The sequence below is a fragment of the Populus euphratica genome, unplaced genomic scaffold, assembly GCF_000495115.2.
Source record: "Populus euphratica unplaced genomic scaffold, PopEup_1.0 scaffold798.1, whole genome shotgun sequence".
Lineage (NCBI taxonomy): Eukaryota > Viridiplantae > Streptophyta > Magnoliopsida > Malpighiales > Salicaceae > Populus > Populus euphratica.
Genome location: NW_011500663.1, coordinates 31650 through 47167, shown reverse-complemented (window position 1 = coordinate 47167; position 15518 = coordinate 31650). Strand labels below are relative to the sequence as shown.

Sequence of the window (15518 nt, the reverse complement as noted above, 5' to 3'; positions counted from 1 at the left end):
TAAATTGTTTTTCTATTTTAACGCTTTGATTACTAGGGACTAGTAATAAACTAGTTGGGGGGTGTGATTAGTACTTAAAAGTGCATTTTTATCATGGTTTTATATCATCATTTTGCACTTGAAGTATCAATAACTCCTTAACTAAAATATGTTTTATAATAATGTATCTAATAATATAAGATACCTATAATTTGTGGTAAATGTCTATTTTTAATGCAGGCCTATCACATAAATGAAAGGATTGATTGATGACTTGAAGAACTTAAATTGCAAGGATAAAGAGATGGCCAAACTTAGAAAAGAGTGAAAGGTTTGATTGATGACTTGAAGAACTTAAATTGCAAGGATAAAGAGATGGCCAAACTTAGAAAAGAGATGTCGGTGCAATCCAAACCGGAACACTGTTCGATAATTGGGTCATATCTGGAGCTATAGATCTCAGATTTAGGTCTACTTTATATGGATGGAAAGGTAAGACATAGACCTACAACTTCATATGAAGCCCAAGATCTAAAAAGGCCATTTTCAAGTCCAAATTATTGCAACAACAAAGAAGCCCGAAGTTGTCCTCCAGCCCGAGCACTGTTCAGTATTTTGGCCATATCTGGAGTTCTAGAACTCGAAATGAGCTGAATGTTTTACACAAGAAAGCTGAGACAATTGTCTACAACTTTCATGTTTTCAAGTGGCTCTAGTTTTGACGTTATCAATGACGTTTTGAGCAGACAAGAGAAGATAAGGATTATCACCAAGTCAAGAGTTGGCCACCCACTCATCAATTAGTCATCAAATCAATAGTTCCCAATTTTGGCCTATAAAAGGAGGCATTTGCCATGCATTTAGGCATTTTGGTTTCCGGATCAAGATCATGCTTTTGCTTTCTCTCTTTGTAATGTTTATGCTTTGCTTTTATTAATATGAAGTTTATGCCTTTCATTTCCTTTCGTTTGCTTAGTTAACTTTTATCTTATTTATGTTCTTATTTTGTTTATTTATTTTTCTTTCTTTCATTATGTCTAGCTAAGTTTATTATGTCAAGGTGAAAATGATACACTAATGGTATAAGAATAAGTATAGTGTAAAGTTAAAATGGGCTTTAATGTTTGATACTAACATTTTTGTATTTGTTATCTTGTTCACTCTTTAATACTTTGCGTGTTAAATGACTAATCTTGATTTATGTTGTATAACACTTGGTACATCAAATGCTTGACACTTTCATAGCTCATACTGTATGGTATAACCGACACCGGAGCTATGAAAGGAACTTGATTTGTTGTTAACATAAGTTATAATCATGAATGCTTGACGAGATTTACAAGTATTAGCATTAATTGAATAAGATGACTAATGTAATCATGTTAACAATCTATAATCTGATTGGAACCTCCTTTATGTGTGGTTTCCGTTTGAAAAATAAGAGTTTATATTATACTTGTTTGACATACCATTAGTGGAACCTCTATCCTTGACATTTGTTATTATCATTGTTTAATCATTACATTAATATTCCATCTCAAAGTTCTCATCTTCTTCTTCTTCTTCTCCTTCTTTTTCTTTATTATTGTTATTATTATTCTTACTATTATTATTAGTATTACTACTACTATTATTATTATTATTGTTATTATTGTTATTATTATTATTGTTGTTGTTATTATTATTATTGTTGTTGTTGTTGTTATTATTATTATTGTTGTATTATTATATTTATAATTTGTACAATTAACCTCCCTGTAGTTCGACCCCGGTCTTACCGGGTTATTTATTACTTCGACACTCCTACACTTGGGAGAAGACAACAATCTTTTCATCGTTTCAGAAACAAATTCACACTACCTCCAAAATCAAGTAAGGCTCTTTCAATTTTATGTTCTCCAATAAAGCAAGAAATTATAGGATAACTAGGGTTTTTATATTTCAAAGCATTATTATTCTGAAAAATAGCACTTACTTGTTTTGCTAAAAAGACTTTCTTTTTCACATTTAGTTTTCTCTTCACAATACACAAATCTTTCAAAAATTTAGCATAAGAAGGAACCTGTTTAATAGCATTCAGCAAAGGTATATTGATCCTTACCTGTTTGAAAGTTTCAAAGATTTTAAAATTGTGATTGACTTTTCTTTGTTTAGGCATGGCATGAGGAAATAGAAGTGCTGACAGGGAATTAGTCTTTTCTTTGCAATATTCAGATTCGACCCCTTCCTTACCCTCAGAAATTGACTCATCATCCCTTACAAGGTTCAAGAGTGGATTTTTCAATAACATTACCACTACGAAGAGTAATGATTGATTTGACTTGATCCACGTATTGAATTTTAGAACTACTTGCATTTGTATTATATTGCCCTCTAGAATTTTATTATGGTTGAGATGGAAACTTGTCTTTCTCTTGGCAATTGAGAGCAAATGTCAATTTTGCTAAAGTATCTTTAAAATCTATCATGCTTTTGAGCAAGTTGAGTATTGATTGTCTCTTACTTTTCAATGAATGCATGCAATGTTTCCTTAAGATTTCTTTTAGGAGGTGAAGTGTAAGGAGCTGTATGCATAAGAATTTTGGAAATTATGGTGTACTTAAAACGATGGTTGTGAAGTTTGTACATTATTATTATCACTCTTCCAATTGAAATTTGGGTGACTTCTCCAACTAGAGTGTATATTTGCGAGTATGGATAATGATTAGGCCTTTGAAAATTGTTTAAAACATGAGTTTATTCATGTAAATATTTCTTAAAAGAAGACATGTATAGCTAACCTTAATAATAATAATGTAAAATAGTTATTCATGACTTTTATATTTTTTATTATATTTGAAATTTTTCTGATTCAACTGGTAATATTACTGGCTGTGAACTAGTTTCTTCTATAGCTTCACGTTCTCATCTGCCAGTCGAGGTACAAACATACATCAAAGCCCAGCTACTACACCTAGCAATCTTTACCGACGACGCATACATAACTTGAACCAGCCTTTCTTTTGGTCAATATCCCATTAGACAGTCTTTTGGCATTTTAGCCACCCCTCTCTCCCTATATATATATATATATATATTCTCTATTCCGGATAAGAGGGTGTTTAATATTATTATTTTTATTATACAAGTGAATTGCATTAAAAAGAAAAGGAAGAAATAGAAACATCTTTAGCAAGAAAAACATGAATGGCCATTCTCCAAATGCATGGGAAGGTAGTCGGGTCATGATTATCGGTTCAGTGGGGTTCATTGGCGGGTTCATAGCCGAAGCTAGCCTCGAATGTGGCCACCCCGCTTACCTTCTGATCCGGCCTGAACTGGCTGCCCTTTCTAAGGCGTCCACCATCAAGTCTCTCCAAGACGGGGGAGCTACCACCATATACGTAACCAACGCATATATTGTGGCCTTTTTTATTTTTACTTGGTCTTTATTTTAATGCACACACAGCCACAGGTGTAATTGATGTTCATGTGTGTGTGTGTGTGTTGTGTATGACTCGGGTGATTGTGATATCAGGGCTCTATCAAAGATCAGGATTTAATGGAGAAGGTGATTAGAGAACATAATATTGAAATTGTGATATCAGCTGTTGGTGGTGCAAGCATAGCAGACCAAGTCAAGCTTGTTAATGCCATCAAGGCAGCTGGTACTGCAAAGGTGATGTCTAGACTCTCGAGTATGTTACTCGACTAGTTACAATGGGCAGATGTTTTCAAAGTTACACGTGCCAACAAACGAACACTATTGCCCGTCGTCTATATATTTTGTGTGTGTCCTTTTATATGCATTCCCAGACATCTGAAATTAAAGGAAACTCGCCCCACGTATTTGGGAAGCCATAGATTTGAGCCTCTCTTCTTCTTCTTCTTTTTTCTGGCATAAACTCTCTCTCTTATAATTGCAAGCGTAGCATCAACCAGTATTAATCGTTCCCATAATCTTCGTTTTAATAACAGATTGGCAATCAACGTACACACATATTAAAGGTTGTTAGTTTGACATAGGATCTGTTTGGTCTTAATATACGCCCACTGCGGGGGATTACTTCCATTTCAGTAGGTATTTTATTTTTTTATTTAAAATGAAATGTTTTTTTTTTTAGGATTGTACTGTTTCACAGCTATATATTCAACAAATATAATTTGAATTTAAGATAAATTAATTATAAATTATACAATATAAATATAATATCAAACAAATATAATTTTAAATTTTAAAATATTTATAAATGGTCAAAATTAAATAATTTTTAACTTAAAATAATTCAACTTAAATAAAATATCAAAATATTATGAAAGTAAATTATTTTAACACAAATATTTTAAATATAAAGTTAGGTCAATGTTATCAAAGTTAATAGGATTTAAAGTATCTCTTATTTTGCTTAAATTTTTATAAAGTATAAATAGGAAAAAAACAACATGAATATAAATCATATATATTAGTTATAAGTCTAATTTTAAAATATTAATATAATTGTCCATGAAAATAGTAATAATAATTTTTAATATTATTATTAATATCGTTATTATTGAAAATAGTAATAAAAAAAAGCTTTTTATAATTGAGTGGTTTAATTAATTCAAATAAATTAATTTTAATTTAATTTAATGGCTTTTCAAAACTGGAACAGAACATGTGGAATAAAATTGAAACATTCCAACTGAAACTTAGCTAAAAAATCTGCAATAAGATTTAAAATAAGATAAAAATTATCCTGTTTTATTTCATTTTTTGAATTAATATAAAATATTTTGGTCATTTCATAAAAAAAACAAAATACAATTAACAACCTTGAGCACAACCTTTAAATGATTATAAGAGAATCAAGGATAGACATGCTCTTTTGATGAGGAAATAAAATGTCTGCGCGCAGAGATTTTTGCCATCTGAGTTTGGCCATGACATAGACAGAGCTGATCCAGTGGAGCCAGGGCTTACCATGTGCAAAGAAAACAGACAAGTTAGACGTTACATTGAAGAAGCTGGGATTCCGTACACTTACAATTGCTGCAACTCCATAGCTGCCTGGCCTTACCATGATAATACTCACCCTGCTGATGTTCCTCCACCATTGGATCGGCTCAAATCTACAGTGAGGGAACAGTTAAAGGTGCATCCTAACGGCTATATATTCTGTTGATTTTATTTTTGTCAAGGAATATGATTCGAATGATTAATATGGACTTATAATTTACATCATATTTGTTGCCGGTTCTGATATCGGAAAATTCACATCGATTAATGATAATTTAACACTCGACAAAACTGTTCATTTTAGACCTCCAAGCATCTGCTAAGAACTAATGAGCTTGCCTCTTTATGGGAAGAGAAGCTTGGATACAAGCTGCCCAGAGCCACCATCACAGAAGATGATCTACTTGCTGCTGCTAGAGGTTGGTTTTAAATATAACTGCCAGTATTGTCTTCTGGGATAAACTTGTTTTTAAAGATCATTTTAAGAGGAAAACCAGAGTCAAATATCCATTTATCACGCACGTCCCAGTTGTTTTCACAGCCAGTTTTCATGAATGCAGAGATGAGCATTCCACACAGCATAGTTGCTGCCATCACTCACGACATTTTAATAAACAGCTGCCAAATAAACTACAGCATGGATCAGCCAACTGATGTTGAGGTGTGCTCCCTCTATCCAGAGTTGCTATTTAGAACCGTTGATGAATGCTTCAATGATTTTGCCGTAAAGTTGATCAGCAATCCAAAACTCGTTAACAAGCCAGCGAACAAGAATGGCACCATGATGCCAAATCCTAAACCAGAAGCTTTATTTATTACAGTATGATATTCGGGAGAACATATCCCTTTCATTCTCGTGTTTTTATGTTTGCGACGGAAAATCTATTGATATATTCTTCCTACCTAGGATAGGGAGATGCTATCAAATCTAGCAAAACCTGTTTCTAGCAGAATTTTGTTTGTATGTTATGAGGGACGGTGCTGCGTTAGCAATAATACTACATTTTTCTAGAACTATTCGGCTTTCTAAACAGTTCAGCCTACGAAAAAGTGGTGAACCTTCACATGGGCATACATCAAATTGTTTATAAAGACAAGTCATGTCCCTGTCGTCTGCAAATAACGTGACAGGCAACCCCAGCACTTGCTGATGAGATAAACATTTCTAATAGACTTACGGCATTAATATGGAGGACACTGGGTAACAAATTGGTTTAATGCATACACTAAAGATGTCAAGCAGCAGCTGATAGTACAGATTAATCAAACAAAACACACTCTTGTGCTTAATGCTCCAAAATCGACTTCTAAATTTGACAGTAGAGTAAATTAAAGACTAGACTTCAGGTCTTAGAAAGAATGCCTGATGGCTCGTCTTTGGCAGTTTTGTATAATAAACTTGCATAGTTGGGTGATCTCATTTTCTGACGTCCCTAGAGAGGAAAGCAGGTTTTCTTTTTTTCACTTGCTTCTCGCAGTATAGGTCAAAGGTGCCATCAATATGATGCGGATTCTCAAACTATCACTAGTAAGGTAACATGCAAACCTTGCCCATGAAATCAAAGTACCAAACAGTATTTACATTACAACTTAGAAGAGTATTTCAAGCATCCACTGCCAAAAGAAAATATACACAGAAATAAGTTCTTAAATATTTAGTGGGTATATGTGGCACGGCAAATACTTTTCAGCATCTTGCACCAATAAAAACAAACTATTTACATTTTTTTTCATGGGGAAAAAAAAAGGAAAGGAAAGGTGCTAGCAACCGTGTTCTCTACATGTCCTAATGCACAATTATGTTAATTTGAACAGGCGGAACGCACAGAAGTAAAAGTTCTGGTCAGCTGTAAAAAGAACTTCCCTGCTAAAGCTGTTATACCTTATCTGCACACTCCAATTCATCATCCATATTACAAAACGCTGGAAGCTAAACATCATATACAGATAAGCGCTCCTCAACAGAGACACGACAAATTGGACATTTTTTACACCTCTCACAGCAGGTGCTGCAATGCATTTAATAATCCATCAGCATTACAGTAAGGGAGGGGAGAAGAAAATTGAACTCCATATGTTAGCAGACATCAAGATAGAAACCATACCTGCAAAGGATACGATGTCTACAAGGAAGCAGAACCACACTGATCTCTCCCTCAAAGCACACCCTGCATAAAACTTTTTCCTGACCAGTACAACAAAACAACATTTAGATATCTCACGTAACAGACAACATACTAATGCAAATTCAAGTAACAGACTATCTCAAGCAAACTCCCATAATTTACAGACAGCAGACACCAGGATCTTTGGCAATGCAAGAAGCTTTTTCATACTTTATTTCAGACAATTATGGTGTTTGATACACAGATGCTCCTTTGAAGATCTACGCTTAAGAAATATTCATTGGAGATCTAAATTCCAAGATATCACGTGCAATAGGATGTATTTCTGTTTAATAACTAAGTGGAGCTTGGCACTAAAATTTTGCATGATACAGATGTTTTTTTCATGTATGTATAATGTTTTGACAGTATTGTTGCAATTATTGTAATCCAACAAGTATAATGCAATTGGCAAACTGGAGACAGAATTTCATGTTCCAGATTAAAATAACTTTCATTTAGATAATCAATTTCAGTTAAACCAAAAGGAATTCTGTTTAGGAAAACAAAAGTTTTCAAAACAGGTAGCTTAAATTGATGCATTTAATATTGCCATCATCTTCAGCATAACATCCATGTTCAGAATAACTATATGAAACGCTTCAGTGAGATTAATTTATAAACATAAACCACATATTCTTCTCTATATTTGTCTCAAATTACAAGAATACACATACCTGCTTGCACTAAGGAACAGTACATGTTTCTTTCAGGCTCCTCTTCAACTTTTATTTGAGGACTAACTAATGTTTACTAGGATATTATGCCAAAATTCAGAATTACTGCATTACCCATTTTGAAATAATTTTAGTTCATCAATAAACCTAAAAAATTGACATAGATTTACATGTTACAATTTTCAAACCTTGGGTAAAACATGAATTCAACTGATCCACAAGGCAGAACTAAGTAATGGAACTAAGATTGTTCAAAATCATAGAATAAGGGTCCTGCCCTAAAAATGAAATGAGTGATGGTTCCCAAATAATAGAAATTATAGTATTCCTGTGTTCAGACCATGTCCCTTGATTATGAAACTATAAGTAAAGCATTGGGGTATTACATTTTGAAGTCTTTCAAACTCCTGCTGGCTGTATTTGGTGATTTCTGTCTGCTCACCAAGAGCTGCTTGAAGCCTCCATACCTGAAATGTAAGAGAATCATGCAAGAATGCAAAGGTGGACTATAAAGGGTCAAAATCAATGTTTGCATTGGCCAATAAAAATCCATGGTTGGATCCAGGAGTATAAAGAGAGCGGGAGAGTATGCTTATATATAAAAGTGAAACCTTGTCTTTGCAACAAATAGAATACAAAGAAAAACAATGACTTTATTACCTCCTCAGCAAGATCCTTTTTAGGCATTTTCTTCACTATCTCAGGAGGATAACCACAGAAAGTATTATAACTACACATCAATGAACCAAATGTACAAAGATCAGAAACGAGCACCAATTTGTAACTTTTTATGAATTATATAATAACTTAAAAGATTTAATTCAACAGCTAAAGCACCAAAGTAACCCACTGAAATGGAGAGGGAGGGGGAGAGAATATAACACTTGTGGAGAAAATTCAAAAAAGAAAAATTGAGGATGCTTGATAATTGGGATTTGAGGATATCTGGTGTCAACCAAGACAAGTAAAGCAGTAGTGATGCCACCTGTAAAATTAATTGCATACATACTATTGAATCGAGGTTGACTGAGCTCTTGACTACAATTTCAGGAATGGGTAGGTCAAGGCAATACACCCAAGCCAGAATACCTACAACCATAACTCACTCCACACCTGACCTGATCAGGTCAAGTCAAGCGGAGGGCTTTGTCTACTCATTAGGTACCCACCAAGTATCCAACCCGATTCCTAAAAAAAAATCATTATTTGAAATCACATTAAATCATATCCTAAACAAATAAAGCAAAGGGTACAAGTTGGGTGATGAGTCAGGTGAAATCCACATCCATTCCAGCACCCAGCCCTAGTAAAACCAGTTGGGTTTCACCTGCACCTGGTTTGACACTGGTCAAACTGTGTAAAAACCTGACCCAACAGCTTTGAGTAACACTGGATACCTGAGGGAAGTTGCCATTCCTGCTTCTATTGCTTTTTTCCCCCACCATATGCAACTTTCATTTCATGATTCTCCATACTTCTAAACATTAAACACATCTAGCAGTTCTCCTAAACAATTTTCATATTGCAGTCCACCAGTCAAATTTAAACAGGTTTACAGTTTCCAAGATTGAAACAAGCAAAATACAGTTTCAATGATCTCAATCCTATTCTTATGTCCATATCTTTCTTTGACCTCACAAAAGGATATGTCATCCAACATGACACATGCTCAAAAAAGAAAGAAATATTTTAGCAGTTTATGAACCATTATAAAATGTACGGAAATAGATAATATACTAACCTCGCATCACCCATGTGGTACAATCGGGCCTGTTCCTCTTGACTTCCCTCATCAATTGACCACCATCCCAGTAGCCTGTATCAAACAAATTGGGAGATACAGAAGGTTATTCTGTTAGTAATCATACCACATCAAATACTTCCGCTGGCTAAGTGGAATCATGACCTTTCCTAACAGGTTAGGCTTCTGATGGAAAGTTGGTGATCACCTGGAACCATGGTGCAAGAACCCCAAGCAGTCATGAGCTCTTGCGGAAAATGTAAAATATCTTCCAGTGCCAGCTTCACTCCGTAATAAAAGAACAAGCTTCTCTGCCAACTTAGAAGCAGCAAATAATACACCAGCACCTTGAAGCAGGAAAAGCGGAGAGAAAAGAACCAGAAGTGGTATATTTCTAGCACCAGCAGGTGTTCCCTGAATTAAAAAGCCATTATCTATTAATAAGAGAATCCCATCCAGCAGGCATGAATAAAAGTCAATTATGCAAGTACCTCTAAACGCATACAAAGGAGAACTTGGAAACCAATTAAGGGAATTTTCATGATATGGCCACCAATATCTTGTAGACCACACATTCTGTCCTGGTGTTGATTCTCCTCTGGAGAAACCATTAAGCCACCATTCCAGTCAAGATATCTAATCGTCATTGAAGATGAAGTACCTTCTCTTGTCCGAGAATTTCTATGGATCACTGGATTAGACCATTTAGTACAGACAAGAAAGGCAAAGCACTCAGCAATGCTGCAGAAAAAATGTTCAGATTTATCATTTCGTTGTGGCACTAAAACCTTGAACGTACATCCAGCTTTATTATGTCTGAACCATGAAGCAGTACTGAAAAACAGCAATTAGAAAGAAAGAATCAATGCAACCTTACCTAAAGTTTATGAACAAGTCCCACCAGCCAAGTGCACCCACATCACCTGCAATATTTTAAGAGAACCAGAAACCAGTCATCATTTTGATATAAGCCATTACATGTAATGATTCAGTATAGATAGGATCACCCACATTATACAAAAGGACAAGTTTAGTTCACATTGTGGTCCATGGAAAAGAAAAGTGAATTAATTTCCACTATTCAGGACTGCTCAGGAATGACCCCCCTCCCATAAGTGAGTGTGAAATTATACTAGACTAGACTAAGAAAGACAGCACAGCATTACTTGAAGAATGCGTGCACAACCTACAAAGTATCAATAAGAAAATTGAAAATAAGCAATTTAGTTTCTCTCTACAGTGTAGTCACATATTGTTATATAACTGACATTCTGTAGCCCAGCAAATGACCACCACCATTAAAGACCTGAAAAAAATATGTATTTCACAAGCAATGCAAAATTTTGATTTTTAAGTTATGTTTGAATGTGCTTGTCCATATATTTAGCATTCTTGAAGAACCATAAAATTCATATCATTGAAAGGAACCTTCCACCCTGTCAAGCCACTTAATTCAATTGCAAATTTATTATGAAAAGCGATCCCCAATATAGCAGGAATGGGAACAAATAAGGGATGCCAGTAAGGAAGTGTTGGGATCCAATGAAGGGAGGAATGCATGTCTTATCCGCAGCAGAACACAATTTTAATGAAATGTAAAAGCATGTACTTCACAAGCAGTGTAAAATGTTGATTTTAAGATAAGTTTCAAAGGACAACAGCTTGTCTATATGCTCAGCATTCTATACAACTATAAAATTCCAATCATTGTAATGAACCTTCAACCCTATCTAGCAACTTAATTTGGAATGCTAATTTACAATGAATGATGATCCAATGACATTTTCACCTGATAAATTATCTTTTTTCATGAAGGGGGGGGGGGGGGACTCCATGATGGATACACATAACTTTCAGAGCACATAAAAAGGATCCAAGCTAATGGATCATGTATCTTGTTGTCACTATAGCATTTTAAGAATAGAGTTTTAGAATCTGAAAATTTATCTAATACAGTCCCACTGCTCCATATCTCTTCCCCAAAAACCTTCATGCACTAAACATTCATTCCTCTACAAACCGTAAATTACCCTAGTGACCCCAACAGCTCCAAATGCCAACTCCAATTCATTAAGCAGTCTTTGCCTGTTCCAGAGGAAGTTAGATTGTGTTTTCTCAGGCAATGGCTTTTAAATAATTAATCACAATTACTTATGGAACAAAAAGAAAGATTTTTTTATGTCTAATTACTCCATTCTCATTCCACATTAAGAGAACTTTCATAAAACAATAATAGAAATTTGAGAAGAGAATAAGACCATCTGAAAAGATGAAATTATAAATGTGGATTCTGGAATTGAAACTAGATAGCTGGGAAAAAAATCCCCAATTAATTTGAATGCACCAATGCAATTGTATTTAAAAATCATGTGAAGTTAAGAAAGATTACCGCCCAGCTTTAGAAGGGTAAAGACTGTAGCAGCCACAAAGAAAACCATAGAAATTGCAACCCAGAAGTGCTACAAAAGTAGAATGGAAGTTCATTAATCCTTGAATAAATTCATATACAACCTAAACCATCATATGAATTAAAAACCAACAAGCTTGAAAATGCCAAATTTGTAATAATGGCACCTGGATCTTAGGTAACATAAAAAAAAAAGCATGATCTTGCAAATGTCGTATGTGATATTTCTACATGAAAATAGTGTCTATAGCAAGATACTCATTTTGGAATTATCCAAAACCACGAAATACAAAGACATCTCTCTCTCAGAAACAACAAATCATAATTTTCAAGATACTGCAAAAATTACAGCCATGAAACTTTATTTACTTTCAATAAATTAATTGAGTCCTTGAGGTATAAACTGTACTGTATCAATGTGTTTGTTAACAATTTCAAATAACTACTCTCTGTTAAGGAAGTTATTATGCTTGTTAACAATTTCAAGCAAGGGATACATAAATACATTAGATGTTGATAAATTAGTTCCAAGCCACAGACAAAATACTAGACTATTGCATGCTTTGAACAGCTCTCCAAGTTAGTACAATGACAAACTTACCGGCAATGTTTCCCATATCGCTTCATCACTAATGCTTTCTTCTTCTCCTGGCATAAGAGCCTTACACATTCTGTAGAAGAAATGAAACTCCGTTAACAATAGTACAGAATACAATAGTAATTACCAATTGGGAAGAAAACTTGGATATGGGAGGAGGAAGGGAGGCTAGCTGAGGTGTCATGTGTAATTTGGAAAAACAGCAATGATGTTACAGTAATTGCCAGTGGAAAATTGATAGCAAACATATTGTGAACAGAACTTAAATTTAGTTGAAAATTTTGGACGTGATCCTTTATATAACATTTGGTATAATTATCTTTTCGTATTCTAAAGAGGTTGAACCCTTCGGAAGAATATGTATTTAGTGTAAACAGAACAATTAAGGCAAGCTTAGGGCAAGTTGTGCTCATTTAAGCCACTGGCGTTCTATCTCTCCAACAAGAATTAAGGAAAAGTTACAAGGTGGCCACCACTATAAAGTATTTTTTTCTAACAATGGAAATGACTTAGAACTAGCATGTTAAGGAAGAACAAGCATGTCCTGTTACAAAGGTTCTCCGTGCCAATATGCAGCATGCAAAAATAGTATGTGCTGTTAACTGCGTATCTGTAAGGTAAATTACTGAGACTGATTGACATGCAAAAGGAAATACCTGAAATTGTCAATTAGAATAATTACTTCAAATGCCAACAATGGAATAAAGACAATCTTCAAGTTTACAGCAGCAATATGATAAACTGCAAGAGAAGCATTAAGAAAGTTTGAAGGTCCAAGCATTTAAATGATTATAAAACAACAAACAGAATAACTAGGAGACTTGAAAAGGATGTTATCACTTGTTAATCCTCAACAGCATAAGAATAGTAGAAGGGGTTTAGTGTATACCATAAACACTTTCGAGATATATACAAAGAAGCAGTTCAAATGCAATAAGCAATGGTGTTGCCACAACTGCATGGCATGGCGCCCACTGTCCAAGAAAGAAAATCTCAACACTTTATATCCACAAATAAAGACTGCTTTAAATCTCATGGACACAAAATAAAAGAAGGAAATATTACATGGCGATTACGTGGAACTGATGGAGCAGGTAATGAAAATCTTCCTCGAGCAACAACTACATGGAATGTCCAGAGAGGGAAGAAAATTAACCTGAAAATAGAAGCCAATACATATACATTATCCATTTTTCAGGCTTCAACAAGCACAACATTAAATACTAGGCGTCTAAATCACAACATAGTAGGAAGGACTTGAGATGCAAGCATGTTTAAGGGGAAAAAAAGGAACCCATAGATAGCCTTATTAAGGGCAGACTGCTAAGAAAAGAAAATTTTCCCATTCCCCAACCCACGGCATTCCATTTCATTACCTTATATCATAGCACGCATCTTCTCCAACTAAATTTACTACAACTTAACTGAATAAAAGCACAAAATCTGGACATCCAACCATTAAACCTGCTTTAGATTAGCATAGATTTTCTAACGCCTCTTTGTTTCATTGCTTCAACAACTGTTAGCAATTTCAAGTTTTGCACCCATTCCAACAGAACCGAGAAACCCCCCTGCCATGATAGAGACTTCCGAGAACAATAGACAATACAAAACAAAAAAAAAAAAAAGCATCGTATTTTCAAAATCACGAGACAGTAAAGAGAAAGAAGGGCCCCTTGTAAATAATACAAAATAAAACCACAGAAGATGATATATCCTCATCAGTTGGAGATTTTCTATGTTAATAACCATGATGGATGCCACAGTCGGACTCGGAGTCATAAAATACATCAATTCGAAAAATAGCAATTTACCCCCAAATGGTTGGGTACACCACTGGTAAGAACAAAGCTGAATGCCTCTGTTGTTGTTCTTTTTTACTTTTAAAGGAGAAAAAAAAAAGACTTGGGAAATTCAACTTCCCACAAAACTATAACATGTAAGCAATTCAAGTATGCATTCTCCAAAGAAACTTGTGAAATTCGTAGAATCTATCGTACCAATTACAGAAAAATCTTCATTCAATTCGAAAATCCATATATCAATTCATGCACAAAACTGATAAGAAGAAGAAGAAAACAGACCACCAAGAATAGGAGACGACGTGATCAAGCTTGAGGACGAGCAAGAGAGTGAAAGAGAAGAGAAGACAGTGTGCCGCTAGTGCCTGTACTGATTTCAATACTCTTCTCCAGTTCATCTTCTTCGCTCTCTCTCTTTCTGGTTTTTCTTTTTTGCGTTTGTGGGCTGCGGAATTGAATTCCTTTTTTTAGTTATATTATTATTATGAAGGGAGAAGGTTTCCTTCGGGTTTCAATGGGGCGATATTGAAGAACACCAATACCGATCCCTTTTTCCTTTTCTTTTATTATTCCCTCTCCCTTTTCTGTCTCTCTTTGTTTTCACGGCAAAGTAACGCTAACATAATAGTTGTCAGAATGACCCGTATTGATCCGGTTAAGAAATTGAATTTCAAGTTATGTAAGTTGATTCAAATTAATATAAAAAAATTAAAATAAATATTTAAAATTTTAATATTTTATATAAAAAATTAAAATACAATCTATATAAATATAGAATTAATATGCTATAAATAATAAATTTTAAAAAATTATTTTAAAATTTTTTTATTTTATATTAAAAAATACTATGTTAATATGATATCCTTTTAAATTAAAGCATTTAAACTAAAAAAAATTATCATATGTTGAAAAAATATAATTTTTTTTAAACATAAAATATATATACTAAAAGATTTTAAATTTCACATTGAAAAATAATTTTTTTTTGTAAACACAGAATATACATATATTATAGCGTTTCAAATCTTACATTAAAAAAATAAAATATTCTTCTAGTATTAATATAATGAACTTTGAAAAGGGTTAATAACTAACTAAAAATATATATAAAAAAAATATCTGGTTAGGAGAAAAAACACATTAAAAAAAAAAGATCTTAACCAGTTTTTGT

The 15518-nt window shown here is 33.9% G+C and overlaps 1 protein-coding gene and 1 pseudogene across 1 annotated transcript; one reads left to right on the top strand and one right to left on the bottom strand.

Moving 5' to 3' along the window:
* Nucleotides 1-3022: 3022 nt before the first annotated feature.
* Nucleotides 3023-6015, top strand: LOC105115905 (leucoanthocyanidin reductase-like; annotated as a pseudogene).
* A 496-nt stretch (nt 6016-6511) lies between these two features.
* LOC105115904 (uncharacterized) lies at nt 6512-14979 on the bottom strand. Its single transcript, XM_011012975.1, has 14 exons — nt 14630-14979; nt 13611-13701; nt 13435-13519; nt 13202-13286; nt 12549-12618; nt 11930-11999; nt 10418-10463; nt 10032-10281; nt 9749-9954; nt 9541-9615; nt 8460-8529; nt 8186-8266; nt 7063-7142; nt 6512-6966 (listed from the first exon to the last, which is right to left on the bottom strand). Exons 1-14 carry the CDS (start codon nt 14743-14745, stop codon nt 6888-6890), a joined length of 1404 nt encoding a protein of 467 aa, XP_011011277.1. The 5' UTR covers nt 14746-14979; the 3' UTR covers nt 6512-6887.
* Nucleotides 14980-15518: the final 539 nt, after the last annotated feature.

Coding starts and splice junctions, on each gene's coding strand:
- LOC105115904 (XM_011012975.1), bottom strand. CDS start 14,745: ATGAACTGGAGAAGAGTATTGAAATCAGTACAGGCACTAGCGGCACAC. Junction 12,619..13,201: donor ATTCTAATTGACAATTTCAG/GTATTTCCTTTT, acceptor TTTCTTCTACAG/AATGTGTAAGGCTCTTATGC. Junction 9,616..9,748: donor TTCTTGCACCATGGTTCCAG/GTGATCACCAAC, acceptor TGTTTGATACAG/GCTACTGGGATGGTGGTCAA.